At 46.1% G+C, this 19248-nt stretch overlaps 1 protein-coding gene across 8 annotated transcripts in view; it reads right to left on the bottom strand.

Moving 5' to 3' along the window:
• The window catches only part of ABCA1 (ATP binding cassette subfamily A member 1), a 128176-nt gene that overhangs the window by 103292 nt on the left and 5636 nt on the right, over positions 1 to 19248 (bottom strand). For 3 of the 8 annotated variants that reach the window (XM_041763645.1, XM_041763651.1, XM_041763652.1), the window contains exon 2: positions 4400 to 4543. In XM_041763645.1, the coding sequence (XP_041619579.1) occupies positions 4400 to 4465 (66 nt within the window). In that variant the 5' untranslated portion in view covers positions 4466 to 4543. Of the gene's footprint in view, positions 1 to 4399; positions 4544 to 5087; positions 5421 to 5507; positions 5632 to 6236; positions 6598 to 7059; positions 7809 to 14223; positions 15085 to 19248 lie in introns of those variants that run through there. The other 5 variants (XM_041763649.1, XM_041763646.1, XM_041763647.1 and 2 more) reach the window with 5 other exon arrangements.

The raw sequence follows: 19248 nt of genomic DNA, 5'->3' as shown, positions 1-19248 counted from the left end.
CATTGAGGCATATGATGGCCAAGCTGGAATCAGAACTGAATTAGAATTAAATAACAATGAGAATTACTATCTGAATTTGAACTGTCACTACCAGGCCAGGAACAAGGACAAGGGAGAAATGTGTATGTTGAAACTGGAAGTGGGGAGGGAACGTGGAAATTTTTCATCTACCCTGGAAAATTCTCTAATGGCTCTTCAATGAGGAATTCTAATTTTTACTTATTTGATAGTTTATTCCTTACCATTAACCAATGTCCAAATACTGATCCCCTATGCAAAAATTAGAGTTACCTGAGAAAACCAGCCACATGGTTAATCAGTTCTACTGGAGAAAATTAAAAGCAAAGGCAAAAAAGAGAGGCCATATGGCCACACTGTCCCATCTGTTCCATGGGACCTTGGCCTCTGGCTTAGCCTGAAACCAGATGAGGATCCTGAGAACTCTGAAGCCCCTCACCCTTCCTGTCCCAAGCCCTGTTTGTGCTGAATGACTGCCACCCACACAAGTTAACCGTTACTTTGGACCCAAACTGACCTTTGCACCCGATTTTCAACTTTCGCAACTCAGTGTATTCTTTGCCCAACAGAAACAACGGAAGCTAGCCCTGGTGGATGGTCCCCATGAGGGGACAGTGGGGGCACAAGATAGGTTCCCCAGGATTCATTAGCAAACAAGGACACAGAGAGAAAGGGCAAATGCTGCCTTTCAACCGGGTTATTCTGGGGTATACTGTTCAGCTCCCAGCTTTAACACATGCTTCCTGGCAGCAGCTCCCAAGGTCCCTACAACAAGGGAGCCTCCTTGAGACCTGCAAATGAATGGCCCATTTGACACATTTACCACATGTTCAGCAAATACTTTTTAAGCATATCCTGGGTGCTGGGTGCTGGGCTCTGGGCCCAAGTGCGTATACTCTAGGATCTGAGAAAATGGGAAATGAGCAATGATTTTCCACACATTGTGGGCAAGAACTATCATGGAGCTTTTTCCCCTACCTAGTGGGCAGGGCTGGTTCTGACTGTGTGAGCTAACAAAGTGGCACCAAAACCCTTAACAGGTCCCACTGTCTCAACAATATAATCTAGAAAGCCAAGCCAGGTGGATTGGGAAGTAGCTACCAGTAAGCATTTCAGATCCATGGGCATTAAACCTTCAGTGCAGATAAAGGGAAGGAAGGAAGGAAGGAAGGAAGGAAGGAAGGAAGGAAGGAAGGAAGGAAGGAAGGAGGAGGAGGAAGGAAGGGAGGGAGGGAGGGAGGGAGGGAGGGAGGAAGGAAGGAAGGAAGGAAGGAAGGAAGGAAGGAAGGAAGGACGGACGGACGGACGGGCAAGCCTGCAGGGCCACCAAGAAACTGGTTCTGGTGCCACTTCCATGACTAACCCACCCTGGACCCCTGCCCACCCCCCACCCCCACCTGGAATCCCAGTTCTATCAACTCTATAAGGCTCAGGCCAGGTCTTTCCAGCTCTAACAATCTAAGCATCTGTAACCTGAAATAAACCACCACTTTTTTTTTGGTTCAGCAAAATACATTTCGTATCAGGAAGTGAAGAAGCACATGCTAATAGGCTTGTGGTGTATCATCCAGAAAAGCCGTTTTGGGTCAGGATGCTGTATCTTTACTTCCGCCAACAACTTCCATAAGGCTACCAATTGCTTTTGACTAAGCCTGCCTATCTCTCTAATCTAATCTTAACTCTTTTTAAACTCACAAGCAATACTAAACTAGAAGCAACAAGCTCAAGACCCGTGGAAGCCGGCCCAGTCTGGATGGCCCAGCCCCACCTCCTATTCCAGTACCCTGAGCTCCTGATTCCTTGGTGGACTTTGGGGAAATCTCTCCTTTGCTCTGTGTCTCAGTGTTCTCGTCCATGAAATGAGAGCTCTGGACTGGACTGCCCCTGGGCCCTGCTTTCATTGTTAAGATGATACAATGCTTTCCACCACTCGGTGGCTAATAGACACACTACGGCAGAGACGGTTTCCCATCATGTGCACTGGTGCCACCAGGATGAGACAACGCAGAGGACCTGGACCACATGAAGTTAAGAAGTGAGGGCAGGTGATGGATACATAGGATTTGGAAACACCAGGACGTGGGTACAGCCGTGAGAAACAGGAGCAAAGGCAAGCAAAAGCTCAGAAATGTCAAGATATTGAGGCTGACATAGAAAAAATAATGATACTACTGAAAAGCAATTTGACATAGTGATTTAAAGTACCAATGTTAGAGTCGGGTTATCTAAATGTGAATCCTGTGTGTGCTTCCTGACTAGCAGTGTGGACATCACGTGGATTACTTAAACTCTCTCTGTACTTCAAGTACCCCAGCTATAACATAAGGAAATAATAGTACTTCATGGGGTCCTAAAGAATGAATCCAATTAATAACCCACTTAAAGACCTAGCATATGGAAGCTCATTCTATTTGCTTTCATTATATTATATAATATTATATTTCACTATTACTGTCATCACCAAGACAGATACAATACATAGATTCTAGTCTCTGACTAGTGATTTTAAGATATAGGTCCACACTTGTAACTAAGGAGCTAAAAAAGAAAAAAAAATCATCATCGTTTCTCAGACTAGAAAACCTATATTTCAATGAGGGGTTAAATATGAGGTCTCTGAGGATTTTAAACATTTTGTGTTTTCATTTCAATGGTCATCTAAACAAATTCAAATAAACATAACCGAATTTTCTGAATGCCTACTTTGTAACTACTTCTGGCATAAAATTTGAAAGCCTAAGTTTATATTTGTGTCTGTGATTGTGTTGGCACTAATATAATTGTAGCCAACTAATGAGAAAGGAACAGATGCAGATGCAATTTATAAATGAGGAGACTGGAGCAAATGAAAGCCAAATGACATCAAAGGAAGGTCACTGGAAAAGTGGTTGAAGAATGGAATCGTTGTTAGCACACAGTAACATAGACTGTCCAAACTCTGAAGAATCAGCATTACAGCATTTGCTACCATATTCACGTTACCACTTACACTTTGGGTTTCAGCTGAACAATGGCAGCTGTCTTTCTCCATTCACAATGTTAATTTGAATTGTATTGGCTTCGCAAGTTTGTTTGCATTTAATTTGTTAAGTATGCAGGGGTCATTTGGTTGTATAACAGCCTATAAGAGCAGAGGTTCATATCTAGTTTCACATACGTACACATCTAAGAAACGTTACAATAAAAAAGAAATCTCGTGAACACAAGGGGACCTTGACATTTTTGTTTTCTTCTAAAGAAGGTCCAAGTGTTATTCTAGTTTAAGAAACACTAAAGTCTCTCAGAGGTCTCTTATAGCTCTTTGAGCCTAAGAAAGATGATCATTTTGGTTATAGACATGTTAAGCTTAGTTAAGATAGCCCAGTGGGGACACAGGCTTAGAACTCAGAAAAAAAAAAAAAAAAAAAAAAAGCAGGGCAGGAAACAGGTTTAACAGCCAACTACAGGGGCGCCTGGGTGGCCCGGGTCAGTGGGGCGGCCGACTCTTGATTTCAGCTCAGGTCAGGATGTCAGGGTCGTGAGATCGAGCCCCACAGCGGGCTCTGTGCTGAGCGTGGGGTCTGCTTGAGACTCTCTCTCCCTCTGCCCTCCAACGCCCCCAGGCCTCGACACTCCCTCTCCCTAAAATAAACAAATAGATCTTTAAAAAAATAAAAAAAGAAGAAGAAGAAGAAGCACCGCTACAGAGCGGTGCAGACCAGATGGGGTGTCTAAGAGTGTTCGGAGACGAGCCAAGAGCTGATGTCTGAGCTTCAGGGACGTCACCAGGCCTCACAGCCTTGCCCCTTCCCCGGTGTAACACCATTCACCCGAGCATTAAAGGTGATCTCAGGATTACGCACAGGATTCTGCGTCCCATCCAGGAGGTGAATGACTTAGAACCCTCCAGAGAAACCAAACAAATCTCAGTTTCGTACTCCTCCTGGCTCGCCGGCAGAGCTGCGTGAGTCCACACGGACGCTCAGGGGACCCAGGCCCTCTCGAAGGGCCTTAACTCACTTCGTTCTCACCTCCCAGCAGTCCAGGGGCCCTTCGGGTGCTCTTGGAGAGCCCCCAGGTGGCCCCCAGGGCTGCAGCAAACGGAAAGAGTGGGCCGGTCAGGGACAACGGTCTGCCAGATGCCGGAGGCCAGAAGTCCCGCCTGGGCACCCGCACAAACTACAGCCCGCTCTCGGCCTGGCCGCTCATCTTCCGCGTCCATGAGCAACAGGGCGACTACGTCAGGCCCATGCGGACCTGCGCCCCCGAGGGCCACGTTCACTCCATCCCTTTGAGAAAACCAAGGAGGTTCCCTGTCCTCCCTCCTCCAGCCCCCAACTCAAAACCACGAGGAAAAGCAGAGGAGAACCCCCTCCCCTACACCCGAGAAACCCCCGCTTACTGTTTGCCTTCTTCTGAAGGTGAGGTTCTTCCACAGCAGCAGGCGCAGCTGAGGCCAGGAGGCCATGTCGGCTCAGCGGGCAGCGCCAGCACCGTGCGTGTGGCTCGGGGGCCCGTGCAGGCGGCCGCCGTGGCTGGTCATTAACTGAAAGATAAAGCGGGAGGGGAGCAGCTATCAGTCACCGCGGCGAAGCCAAACGCCAGCCCCCTCACCTGAGACCTCAGCCCCCAGATCGGTGGCCTAATGGCTCTCTGGAGGTCCCGAGTCCCCAGCTGCGGGCCCCAGGGCTCTCCCTGCACAGGGATGCTTGCTGGAGGTTTCCTGGCGGCGGCCTGCAAGCCGGTCATTATAATCCTAACCATTTTAGCTCCGTCGGTGTGATCGTCTGGGAATGAAAAATGCACTTAAGGAAACAGACTTAAGGGCAGCCCGGGCGGCTCAGCGGTTTGGCGCCTGCCTTCAGCCCAGGGCGTGATCCTGGAGACCCGGGATCGAATCCCACGTCGGGCTCCCTGCATGGAGCCTGCTTCTCCCTCTGCCTGTGCCTCTGCCTCTCTCTCTCTCTACCTGTGTCTTTCATGAATAAATAAATAAAATTTTTAAAAAAAGAAAAGAAAACAGACTTCAGTGGCTGGTCCGAACGCTGAGGCTGGAAATGGCATCCTGCAATCCCAGACACCTGCCTCACCTCTCTAAGAAAATGCCTCCCTTCACGTAAAATGTCAGCGGCGTTTACAAATCTGGCCTCGAATCTGGAGTAATTTATGCTATTCCTTGAAATCTGCCGCGGACGACATTTTCATCTGGCTGCACAGTTGCCGTCCTTCAGATGATAAACAGCACCACCGATAAAGCAGTTTCCCAATCCGGAAAGCCACAGCGTGTCTTGGGAGACGGTGCGTAAACACCGAGGAAGTGGCCCCGACACCTGGCTCCCAGGTGAGGAGGACAATCCCAGCGCTGTGTGTCGGTGGAAGGAAAACAATACCCCGTGGAGAAACAAGTCAGCTAAGGCAGGTGGAGAGCATCGCCTGGGAGACCAACAAGCTCCCACCGTCCAGACATCTGTACACCCTGGCTCCGCGCCGCCCGCACCTGCAGCCCGCACCTGCGCAGAGGGCCCGGCTACTCCTTGTCAGGTGCCGCAGGTGCCTCCTTGGGGACTGTTTCACCAGGCTGGCGGAAGGGATGGTTCTCCTAAACAGGGGATACAACATTCTGTGTGTCCCAGCTGCCCACCCGACAACTGTGTTTATTACAGGCTGGAATAACCCCAAGCATCCGTACTACAATTAAAGCTGGGGAAGGCGCAGAAAGTGACAAGTGGGAGGAGAAGGGAGGGGCACACAGGTCAGAGGTAGGCCCTGCGGGCACTTGGGAGTCGCAAACTCCTGGCAGAAACCAGAAACCAGCTTTGCTTCTAAAGAGCTCAGTTCAGCACTGTGGCCCCCAGTGGAGCGGAGGTGGGAGTGGGAGACGAGGCATGAGGGATCAACAGCAAACGGAACTGATGCAGTGACCGCTTGGGGACACCAAACCAGGTACTGGGCCAAAACTCTGAGTCCAAATGCAATGCAAAGGTGGGCCTTTAGCAGGATTTTACTCCTTTGTTGCCCACCCCTCAAGGATTTGCACTTAAAACCTCTAGAGAAGAAAAGAGATTGGGGGGAGTTTTCAGTGTCTGAGAAGGACCCTACTATTACATTATGTACTTTAATTCATTCATTGACAATCCAGCAAATCAGGAATTCCTCTGAAATATTCAAGCTCTAGGACCGATTTGTTTTATCATTTGCTCAGCAAACCTCTAGGACACAGGCCCCCCAAAATTACTCACCCCCAAAAAGAAGAGTTAAACCAGCAATGCATCGGTTCGCAATCTGTCATTTAAAGATGTCAACTGACCTCCCAGGCACTGAGAGCCAGAATGCGACTATGAGACATGTTTGCAATCCCAAATTGTTTTGTAAGTGGCCTAGGGTAGGGCCTGCATTCCAGAAATACTGAAATAAATAATTAGCTAGATTTTTTTCTCATGCAGATCTGCTCTCCAGGAATCACTTAGTTGATTTAGAAGCTACATGCATCTTTTCAGATGCCCAAGGTAACAATGAGGAGGTTGGAAGACAGTTTATAATTTTAAAAGGAAAATTAAAAAAAAGAAAAAATTTTAAAAATAAATAAAAAAATAAAAGGAAAATTAACGCAGCAGAAAAGAGCCCCAGTAGGAATTAGTCCCAATTCTGTGCCCTTGGCCAGGCCTTTATACTCTCTGGGCATCGATCTCCTCATCAAAAAATGCAGATGACAACACCTACCTTGTGCGAAGTTCGAAGAACTCAATGAGGTAATATAAGTAAGTTCCTGACACAGCACACGGCAGGCCATAAGTGCCAAAGAAATGAGTTCCCTTCTCCCCACTTCTCTTTCTCTGTCCTATCGGTATCTTCTAACAGAGAAATGGTTCTACCCTGTCCAAACATTCTTTTCTATTCTGTTATTCCTAGCAAACCCATCATGGGTTTCTGGAAAGGTAGTAGGGGCCAAATAGGAAGGATGAAGTCTGAAGAGCCCAGTGTTTGGAGACCCCCATGGCCAAACCAGAGCACAGAATCCCCCAAGTCTGAGTGGAAAATCTCAGAGGAAAAGACAACACACACCTTAAAAGAGTGTCCGTGAGATGAGAAAGGCCAGGAAGAGGTTTTTTGAAGACTGTTTTCCTGAAAGTAGAGTCTCTAGGTCTCCAGACAGGGCTTCTGAGCCCAGGGACCCTCTAAGAGACATTCAGAGAAGGCCGTTAGGAATAAAGATCCCAGGGCAGCGCTGAAGACTCTGCTCCGGCTTTGCTGACCACAGGGCAGGCAGGCTTCTTTCCCCAAATCACCCACGCACCTTGGCTGGGCCTGGCCCCCTGCATTATTTCCCTCCTCCCACTTTAGAACACGGTGATCACTCCTGGAGCAATTCTGTCCACAAAGGACGGTTTGGCAATGCCCAAACCCCTCTGCTCAGGTAACTGAAGCCAAAGGGACATTTCTACATCAGTTTTCCAAGGAAGTGAACAAACAAACCAAAACCAAAAAGAATGCAGTACTATGTACTAGATTTCTCAATGTTTCAAAGTTAGTGGCACACTTGCTTCTGCCCTTATGCACATTTCCAGTTACTGGCTGGAAAGGGTCCTACTTCACAATCACCGCCAGTCAATAGGCCACTCTCATCCCACTCCTGGGTGAGCACAGCAGCCACTTCACTGGTCTCCCTGCCTCCGGTCTTGTCCCCCTCCCATCTGTGTATCACAGAGCAGCTGCAGTTCGTCCAAGAAACCGGACATTCACCTATGGTATCCCCCCTCTTAGAACCCTTTGCCGGCTCCCCACTGCCCTGAGGATGAGGCTCAATCTGGGTGGGTCGTGGTTTAGCTAGTTGCCCTGATGACTCCCACCCCTCTCACACTGCTCCCCACCTCCTAAACCACGCCCAGAAGAAACTACTTACAGGCTCCGAATGGGCCACACTCTCTCCTACCCCCGGGGGACCCCTTGATGTGTTCCCTGTCTGGGCGACCCCTCCTCCCAGCACTGTCAGCCTGGCTAACTCTTCCTCAGACGGAGATCTCAACCCAACTACCTGCCACTTGCCCCGGATCCTGTCCTGATTAGGCCCCCTGCCCTGACACCTAGGTTAGAAGCCCCTCCTCGGGGCTCCCAGGACTGCCTTTGTTTTCCCGTGAAGCACCTTCTCTCACATTCTGAGTCTGTGGGGACCACTCCTGTTTTCTTCATTCCTATTTCCCTAGTACCTGGCAGGTGCTAAGCAGTCAGGGAATGTTTGCTTAATTAACTAAGAGATAGACAAAAGAAATAGGGTGTCGGGATGTAGGGGTGGTGGCATTCCTGGGACTGTGGTAACTGATTTCTCAAGCTTGATTAACTGATTCCCGCAAATTGTCCCCAGAGAGGGAGCTCGAGGTTCAGCAGGCTTCTATCACACACTCTGAGGCCACCAAGGGCTGCTGAGCTTTCCCAGGCGACTCCTGGGACATCCGGGAAAATGTAATTAAATCTAGGTCTACTTCCTACAAACATCAGGTTTAGCAAGGCCTGGGCAAGGCATCCTAAGGCCAGCAGAACCGTGAAATCTACTTTCTGCCAATCTCCACGCTAGAGACCTAGCTGTCCTCTCTCCCTGGGTCACGTCATCCGTCACTCAGGGGACCATCTTTTGCCCAAAGGTAGCATAGTTTCCACACCCTTTTGTAAAAAGACCTAATGGAAGTGATTTTTCAAATCTTTTTGTTTGTTTTTAAGTGAGCTCCACACTTGGGAGTGCAATGCGGGGCTCGAATTCATGACCCTCAGATGAAGACCTGAGCTGAGATCAAGAGTCAGACGCTTAACCAACTGACCCACCCAGGTGCCCCATGACTTTTCAAATCTTTAACCAACTTTTTTTAAAGAAATGTTCACTTCCAATGCCACTGATACTATAAAATTATTAGTATCTACAGAATACAACAGACTGCTAAAATATAATCTCAAATAAGCAAAGGTGCTCAACATCTTTAGTTGCAGAGAACTGCAAATTAAGACCACAATGAAATACCTACAACACATCTGCTGGAAGTATTAAAAGTTTTTTAATAGTGCTAGCCAGTATGTGAAGCACCCGGAACTCTCATATACTGCCTGTGGGGATGTAAAATGGAGCAGACTACTTTGTACAACAGTTGAGCAACTTCTTGTAAACTTATACCCTGACTGATGATACAGCCCAGTCATCTCATGCCAGGTATTTATCCAAAAGATATGAGGGCATACGTTCACAAAAGACTTGTGTGTGAGTGTTTATAGAAGTCATGTATGAAATAGCCAAAATTAAAAACAACCCAAATGTCCATCAACTAAGGGATAAATCCAAATGGAATATTACTCAGCAAAAAAACAAAGAACAAACTACTGATACCTAAAACAGCACAGATGAATCTCAGAAGCCTTATGCGAAGGAAAATAAGGAAGACGCAGAGAATGCCTACTATAGGACCCCAACTACAGGACATTCTGAAAAGGAAAAAACAATGAGGACAGAAACTGGATCAGTGGTAACAGGTGGAGGCAAAACAGATTGCAGAAGCAGCACTGAGCGCTGGAAATATTCTATACCATGATTGTGGCATGACCATGATTGTTTCTTTGTAATTTTATTTTATTTATTTATTTTTTAATTTATTCATGATAGACATAGAGAGAGAGAGAGAGAGAGAGGCAGAGGGAGAAGCAGGCTCCATGCCAGGAACCCGACGTGGGACTCGATCCCAGGACTCCAGGATCGCACCCTGGGCCAAAGGTAGGCGCTAAACCGCTGAGCCACCCAGGGATTCCCCCTGACCATGATTGTTATACAACTACATATACGTATCAGAACTCATCAAATTGTACACTTTAAAAAGGTAAATTAAAACTGTATGTAAATTGTGTATCAGTAACCCGACCCTCTGCCTCCGAAACATCACTTGCGTTCTATTATTAATAGTTAATATACTCTACAAGTCCAATCATGCCTTAGAGAACCTGAGAACTATATAGTATAAAGACTGCTTATTGTGTGATTCATTAGCAAGGTGAAGAGTAGATAAAATATTCACTGAATAGTCATTCAACAAATAGGCCGCCTTAACTCTGCGAGGGTCCCATTAGCACAACAAATATTTACTGAGTGCCTGTTAGGTGCCAGGTGCTTTCTAGACACTGGAGATCCTGAGGTGAACAAAAGAGGCAAAGTTCTTGCTCCTGTGGAACTTCTCTTCGAGGTGGAAGATAGATCATTGTAGGTTGTTAAGGCAGCGAGTGGTAGTAGTAATGAAGAAAAATAAAGCAGAGTAAGGGGACAGAAAGCATGGGGGAAGGGGTGGCTCCTTTCTGAGAAGAGCCTGTAGGACAGTGAAATGACACTGGGCTGGGCTACTGGCAAAAGGCTCACCAAATGACAGCTGGGATTGTGAATTCTTTCAACTTTTCCCTAAACCCAAACCTGGAATGTCAGATAGACTCGGTGATGCTGGCCAAAGAAAAAACTGTAACTATAGGTTTGCAGGAAGCTTGGTGTGAGGAAGAAAGTCTAGGATTCCCGTCAGCACCCACCACACTGCTCCTCCAGCCCCCTTCCTCACCAAAACATGCAGCTCTTTGGAACTCCACAAAGAGAGATGGGAGGGGCCCCTGGGTGGCTCATTGGGTTAAGCATCTGCCTTGAGCTCAGGTCATGATCCCCGGGTCCCGGGGCTGAGCCCTATGCAGGGCTCCCTGCTCACGGGGAGTCTGCTTCTCCCTCTGCCCCTCCCAGTGCTTGTGCACATACACCCATGCCCACACTCTCTGTCAAATAAATAATAAATAAAATCTTTAAAAAAAACAAACAAAACAAAACAAAACAAAGATAGAACAAAGGAGGGGAGAGAAAGAGGGAAGTCCTGCTAAAAAGACAAGGTAAGAGGGTTTTTTTCCCACTTGGCAAAGCCAAAAGAAAAACAGGAACTACTTCCCGTGACTGCCATCTACCCTTCTAAAGCATTAAATCTGTCTACGGAAATGTCATAGGGGGGAAAAAATGCACATGTTTGCACTGCTGCCAGGAACTCTTAGTCTCCGCAGTAACCAAGGGGTTGGCTGGTCATTTTCCTGTGGGCAAGAACACTGGGAGCGCAGGAAGCCAGGCCTTTCTCGCCACCATGGGGCTGCGCTGCCATCGAAGGCCGGGGCAGTCGAGCCCTCAGCAGGGCATGTGCCAGAGGAGGGCCGCCTTCAAGCCGGGAGCACGCCATCACCACTGCTCACTGGGGCGGAGACGTTGGCCCCTGTGAGCAGAAGAGAACAAGCCCTCCCAAGGCCCTACTCCGGTCAACGGCCATAGTAGCCAATAGAACGAGTTCCAGGTGGTGCTGGAGACCCGTTCCCACCACATCCCTGCCCCAACCTTATAGAGCAGCTGAAGCCTCCAAAAAGCAAGGGACTTGCCCAGACTTAACCCCTAGAGTTTGAGCTACCCCCATTTCCCAAAAAGCATTTGTTTCAACAACTGTCATATGCTCTCTCCCACTATCCTATTTCTCCTACAAGGTTCTGTTTCTTCTCCTGAACACATTTTTCTTATGACTTCTACCCAAACAGTTCATATACCCAGAACATGCAGTCAGCAAATAGCTTTCACTTTTCCAAAACAGGGGAATATGACAGTTCTCTAAAGTCTAACTAGTTGACAGACGGATAAAGTAGATGTTCTACTTCATTGACAAATGTCTGCATAGTTACCAGGAGTGAGACAGAAGTTGAAATCTGTGACAACAGCTTAGCATCCCTCCTGATGACAGGCATCTAGGTGTCTTATGTCAATAAGCGGCTGGCCAGTAACCTACAGAGCAGCAGGGAGATTTTCAGGCAGGATTTAACCATATCACACATGAATGGAAAATGAGTTGGCACTAAAGCTTAGCTGATTGCCTATTCATGAGATGTTGATACAAGAGCAAGAACCACAGATGTTTACGCCACCTCATCTCCAGAGAGATGTGGAGGGTCCTGTAAACTTAGGATATGAAACCCATAAGCCCAGCAGAGCATGCTTGCTTTGGGAAAGGTCTTTAATTGTATCTCTGAGCTTCTGTCTCTGATCAGTAGCCACATTCAGAGAAAAGGCTAATGACATTACTGACAGTCAGAAAACCAGGTTGCAACGGGTTCACTGCACCCATGACTGAAGACAGGATGGGGCTGCTGCGAGGGAAGGAGGGGATGTGGACTATGACTTCTCTCCCCTGCTGAGTGTTAGTAAGCCTAAAGTTCATCTGACTGCCTCAGTTTCACTTTTCTGGTCTCCAGACGCCACCAAGCTCTCTACCCTTAAGGCTATCCTTGCCAACCAGCTAACATCCATCCCCTTCCACTTCCCAACCATCCTGTAGACCCACAAACTTAGTGAGACTGCCCTTCATTGTCATTAGACCTTTAGAGGCCTGTAGAAAGGGCACATGCGGGTACTCGGCCAGCCCTGAGGGTGTGTTCCTACTTAAACCATCATATATTAATATTCAAATATGAGGGGGAAAAAGACGTAAGAAACTCTCCAAGGTAAAAAACCAAAGATAAACGGAAGCCATTCTATCATTCTAGATTTTGATCATTCTGGAAAAGGTTCTGCTATCACAATACCTATTTTTAAAATATAGATCCAATGAATTTTATCAATTCTAACAATCTGTGACTCGGGCATGTGGGGAGGGTTAAAGTGCCAAATGCATCATCCTCGATTATTACTAACAATTAGTTTATAGAGAAATACATATTCAATTTCCTGGACAAAAGGATCTGCTAATAGCTAATTTTCAAAATGAAGGCTATGAAATGAACACACAAAAACTGAAAGAGATCCACGAATACTGTCAAATCTGTAACTAGCCTCGGAGAAGCATTATTTCTCCTGCTGTCAACAATTCCCTTTTAAAGGAGACTCACAAAGTTTAAATCTATTTCTATCATGTCACTGATATTTGGACGACCAAAGATCCTATTTATCACTCTCGACATTGCAGTTGCTACTGGCTAAAACAATCTCAGGACATCTAAAACTGTTAAGAGCCCCGGTTCCCAAAAACAAATCCATCCTGTACCCAAGTTCTTATTTCATTGTTATAGATTTAAGGAGAAATTCTAACAAAATGTTAGAGAGAGGCTTTCTCCCCCTGCTGACTTCCATTAAACAAACACAGGGCAACCTTTCAAAGGAAGACTTCAGCAAACAATACAACTATTTGCTTTCTCTCTGGTCGGGGGTGCTCAGGACAGAGGAAAAAGAACCTTTCCTGTTGAAAAGAAATCAACTTATCAACATTATAGATCACAGAAAACCGGTTTTTTTTTTATCCACTATCATAATACCAAAATCAGAAGGACCTGCAGAGAAGGAACTATTGAAGTCATAAACACCCTGAGCTGTAGAAACACAAGCAAGCAAGTCTCCATGAGCAATCAATCCTTTATTTGCAGAAAATCTGGACTATCGTGTTCCTTCCCTATCATTGGTGCAGGAGGGTTTTCTAAGAGAATTTTAGGATAAAAGGCTTAGTGACTGTATCAGCAAAAACCGTTTTGTTTGGCTTACATCTCTGAAGGGTCAGCATCTTCAGATGTCCAAACTTCTCGTAGCCTAAAGGGTTTATTTTTATAAAAGTGCTCAAAGGACTTAGGGACAGATGAACTCAAACCCCCCTCACTGCCTTCCCCTTCCTTTAGGCCTATGCTGCTATACAGCAAACTCCCCCCCTGCCCCCCAACATCCTTAACTCTTTCCTTTTCTTGAATTGACTGGCCTAGTAGAAAGAAGGGAGGCTTTGGAGTCAGAGAAAACAAGGCTGGAATCCTGCCTCTGCCTCTCACCAGTGCTGGGACCCTAGGGACTCCGAGCCCCTGTGTCCTCTCCATAAAAAAGAACTAATAATGTATACAAAACATTCAGTCAGTTCCTGGAACAAAGTAAGTGTCCAGTAAATGGGAGCTATTATACTGATTAGTGCTGCTGACTTCACAGGGCGAAGCATTCATCAAGGGTGGGGCACAAGGTAGGCAGTTCATTTATTAAAGGAATCTCTCTTCTCTCTTCTTTGTCCACAGAAGGTACTACTTCCTCCCAAAGGCCCTTCCAGAAAGAACTGGAGCTCTTTCCAGTGCCCAGCTCAGTAGAAGATGTAAAAGCGTGACCCTGAAATCCCGGTGTCGCTTCAGGCATTGTTTTACCACAAAACCCCCTGGTGGAGGCCCCTACCCCTCACTTACACTATATCCTCAGGGCTCTTGGCGACCGGCTCCTCTGGCTCCTCTGCTCCATGCAAGCACACTGCTGCCTTCCTCCAAGTGCTCAGCTCCTGGCTTCTGTTCCCCTCTCCACCCCACCTTCCTCCAGCCAGTGTCTACATCAGCTACCTATTTGCAACCTGGGCCTTCTGCTTCCTCCGTCTTTTCAGCTCTCCCTACAATCTTCTCCTGGGTACTGGCTTACCAGGCAGTCCTTGCCAAATTGCACACCACCTGCTGCAAGCTACTGGTCCCGACATCTTATTCTCTGCCACACTGAGCCCTGGGGCCCAGGATGACTCCATGCCCCTCAAATATTTGCGGAACAAAGGCTTCTGAAGTCTAGACCTCAGGAATGAGAGAGAATTAAAGCAGGTTCGCTACAGTAAGAAATCAGAAACTTCACTGAGAGTGAAGGTTCAGGTGGCCCAAAAGCAAGACAAAATTTCCAGCTGTGCTCATAGAAACTCAGGTTCAAGCTGGAGTGCATTTAATTTGGTCGTCCTCGAAGCTGCTCTAATTTGTTGGGAAGGACATTCATTTTCATTGACTTCATGTGAGCAAAGGAGAATCTGTAATTTGCCAGGCACAGGCTCTACAACCCCTGTAAGCACGCCAGTTACAAGAACACCTCCCCTCAGGGCTCACCCTAAGCATAAGACTGTCAGCGCTTGTCAGGACTCTTGAACCCTAAACCCCAAGGCTCAAGCTGAAACCTCACTCAGTAAAGCCTAGCAACACCTGCATACGATTTTTCCACCTCAATACTTATTCCCTTTACTTTTGCCAAAACGAGTTACCTAATCTTCAGGCTCTCATCCAGTTCCAGCTGAGTATGTGACCAAACCCAGCAATCCTGTCCAGAACACCTTCTCTCAGCTCTTAAGGCAGTGCCAGCTTGTGTCACGTGCCTGCGATACTTCTGTTTCTGCAGCCCATCAGGGACCAGGTAACTAGGTAAGTGAGAATTCAGTTTGGGTTCAGAGCAGCCACAGGTGCAGGGGGTCTAAGCTCTGCCCTCCCGACGCTACCACTGAACTCCTTCTCTATAATAACCAAAACAAACCATGCTGCTGGCTGCTTTGCTAAGTGAAAAGAAGAAAGAGGAATAAGATCACAAGTTTAAATCCACATACTTGTGATTCTGAAATAACAAAAACCCAAGGATGTTAGCCTTTTTTTCTTTTTTCTTTTTTTTTTTTTTTTTTAATAGTGGCAACATGAACTCCATTATTGAGGTTTGGGAGGCTCTTCTCAGAGGAAACAGATTTGTATTATTGCAATATTATTATGATTCTGAGTATACCTTCTAGAAAATGTTGTCATTAAGATTTTCACAAATCAAACATTTTATGTGACAGATAAAAAAAAAGTGCTCGAGGAAAAAATGACACTAACCTATTGGGTGGAACTCCTGCTAGCCTACTTTTTTTGACAGTGGTTTTATAGTGGCATGCAAATGCACAATCCCATTAGCCAGACTGCCATGTGCTAAGTATCTACTTCAGGTGAGCACCAGAGTCCCCAAATGGAGGTCTGCCTAAAGGACAAAGGGCCTTGCAGGTCTGTGCAGCCCCCGGGGCACATGCATGCCCCTTAATGGAGGCCACTGGGAACCAAGTGTCAGACAACCCCCCATTTGCTCAGCGGAGGAGAAAGCCACGCTGTGATCATGTGAAATGTGACCGGGATTGAAAACTGGGAAATAGCACTAATTCCACTAAATTTGCAAATCCTGCAACAGGACTGACAACTGAATAAACACAACTTGACCAAAGGCTTTCTTTCTCTTGAACTCAAGGTCCTTATTACAATGAACACAATCATTAAAGTTAAAAACAAAAAAAAAAAAAAAACAAGAAAAACCACTCTGCTTTGAATCCCAATTAATCTTAACCGGCCAAAATTAGCACAGACTTTTTATACTTTTGCATAATGGAAACAGACCCCGGCAAAGACTCTACCTTCAGGACAGCTGCGGGGATTTCCTTCCGATTCAAACTTACAACCAAGGAACAACTTGTATTGAAGAGAGAGAGAAAAAAAATACAGTTGAACAACCCCTTAAGATTTAAATTGGATCAACAGACAATAAATAACTGAGGCCAGTCCAATTTTCAAGATTCGGTGTCCGTTTTAAGCTGAAAAGGGCACACTTTTATAGACACAATTTCTTTTTTCTCTCCTGAAAGGACCCTGTAAATATTACCCGAAATTAGGGGGCAGCAGCAAGAACCCTGGATTAAAGACACAAGGGGCCGAGTTTTTAATTTCCAGCTAATGACCAGCTGGGCCGTGAATCTAGGCAAGTCACTCTAGCACTCTGAGCCACAGAACAGAAGACAAGTCTTGGTGATGAAGAGGTTGGAGTAGATCTTCTGAATCTAAGAAAACTGCCTAGAGCTCAGGTATCAGACTTGAGTTTGAAACCAGGGCACTGCCATTAGCAAAACAGGTGAACGATGAACAAGTCCCTTAACTACTACTCTCTGTCTCAGGTGCACCATCTGAAAAATGAGGCAACCTCAATGTTCCCCCAAACGTGGGAAGAGTGACACCAGAAGGATTTAAGAACTGCTCAAATTCCACTCAGAGGACTTTAGAGGGACAGGCACAGTGGTAAACTCTGACTCACACCATGAGAAAAATTCTTTTCAGCATTTTTTTGGCCTTTTTTTTTTTTTTAAGATTTTATTTATTCATGAGAGACAGAGAGAGAGAGAGGCAGAGACACAGGCAGAGGGAGAAGCAGGCTCCATGCAGGGAGCCCAACGTGGGACTCGATCCCAGGTCTCCAGGATCATGCCCTGGACTGAAGGCGGCACTAAACCGCTGAGCCAGCCAGCCTGCCCCATTTTTTTGGCCTTTAAAAAATTTTAATTACATTAAGGAAAAAGTTTTTGCTTGGCCTTCTCTTCAGCACCTCTTTAATATAGGCTAGTCCCCGCCCCCCCCCCGCCTTTTTTTTTAACAAGGTAAGAAGTGTCAGAGTCCACTAGCATGTGTCGTCAAAAGCAAGTTTTATAGATTGTTGACCAAAATAACTTGTTTTCATTCTAGTTTGTGAGTTACCTTTTATCTGAGACAACTGTAATCAGTTTTCAATTTAGAGGGCCCACATAAGGTTAATTTTTAAAAATTCATTGATGATTACAAAAAACGGGAGTCAACTGAAATAACCTGAGTGGCTGATGTGCCGCCTATCAAATAGAGGGTGACAATGACAGGAGGTGATGAGGTGGAAAGCCTAGCCCTAGCCGCGCTCTCATCTACCCACGGCCAATGGGTCAAATCTCAGCCCCTGAGGAATAGGAGCAGAGGGCACTGTGCAAATACAAGCAACCACAGAGAATATAAGACTCCAGAACAATGAGAAGCCAAAAACCAGCAGAAAGGGGTTCCTAAAGTCCAAGTCAGAGACCTGAGGAGAACCTGTGGAAGGAGATTCACCAAGCTGAGTTCAAGTATGCCTCTTATAATCGAGGACAAAACTGTCAAAATAGGTCACAGTCTTATTTCAAAGAGCCCTGAATGCCAAGCCAAACAGCATTATGATGGCAGATCCTCAGTCTTCTGACATTTGCTCAGCACCTAGTACTTCACCTGATATTTGAAAAAAATATTTGCTGAAGAAATGAATTTCAGTTTCATGGTATTTTCCGTACATTTCACTTTTTTACATTAACACATTTTGTACATTAATACACTTTTGAATCATCTATCTTCCTCTTCCCTCCCTCTTCAAATACCACAGACCACACCTCGCCCCAGCTAAGATAAACAGCCACCACCATCTCAAAGCCCCGCACCCGGGAGTAGAAGAGGGCCCTCAGGTCAATACAAACTCATTATTCTGGGTCTTCACTTTCTCTCTGCCTTTCCAAGGAAAGCTGTTGCCTCCATCAGTGTTGCTTTATGTCAAACTTGGATCATCTAAACACCAGATGCAGTTGATTTCAAATTGCCACCCCCTTGGGGGATTGCTTCAAGAAAACAAGCTTGGCTTGACCCTTGGCAAAACCAATGATTCCCAACCTGGCATCCTAGAGGGATTTTGCAAAGCAAATATAAATAGGGATATGAAACCCAAACAACTTCTTTGCGGCTTTCCTCCTCTCATGCCCATCCCTCCTGCTCCAATCCTGAAACCCCTTGTTCCCTTTTCTCATCTTCTTCCTTCTGGTCCCAATTTTTTGTGATCTCTGAAACAGCAAACTCAGGACAATGCTTCAGAAAGCTCTGTGTCTTGCCCAGCCACCCCCAGTGAGTGTGTTCCGCTAATATAGGAATATCCTTATCACCTTAGCCCGATTCTCATCCTCTGAGGGGCAGTGGCGCGCCTTTCCAGATAATGGCTTCACAAGACTACCAGTTGAGTATAAGAGGCAAAACCTATACCCATAATGGAGACGTCCAAGATTGGGAATCCAATTTTACTGGATTTATTTATTTTATTTCCAAGAGATTCTCCAAATGGTGAACTGGAGCCGAGAACAGTGTCTCACTAAACCATTTTTGCACTACTGAAATTTACTGAGAAGAATCCACTCCCCCTTCCTGTGGTTCTATGATTCAGGTCTTTCTCCATTAACACAGATAAGCAGGCCATTTCAACAGCTTTCTTGCCTCTTCTTTCCTCTCCTCCCATCCCCTGTCCTGTGCGACCTTCACTCTCATCTGGAATACTCCTAGGAATTCCCCGGGCTTCTCCCCTCTCCCTCTGGAAACCCACATGATCTGTTATACTAAAGCTGAGAGTGCCCTGCAGGATATCTCTAAGCAGCTCTGGATGGAAGGATGAAGAATCATCCTTTTCCTAGATACAAACCTAGAGCTGGATGATGTAAACACAGAAGGGCTCTTTAAAAGTCATGTGTGTCATCCTCTTTCATTTTATAAACCAAGAACCTAAATCTTGTAAAAGTAAAATGACTTGCCAAGGTCACATGGCTCTTGAGTGGATTTCTGAAATTATATGTAAAATATAATTATATGTAATTACATGTA

Source organism: Vulpes lagopus, chromosome 7, assembly GCF_018345385.1.
Source record: "Vulpes lagopus strain Blue_001 chromosome 7, ASM1834538v1, whole genome shotgun sequence".
In the NCBI taxonomy this organism is placed as follows: Eukaryota; Metazoa; Chordata; class Mammalia; order Carnivora; family Canidae; genus Vulpes; species Vulpes lagopus.
Note: the sequence above shows the minus strand (reverse complement) of the source record. Positions and strands in the feature narration are given on the sequence as shown.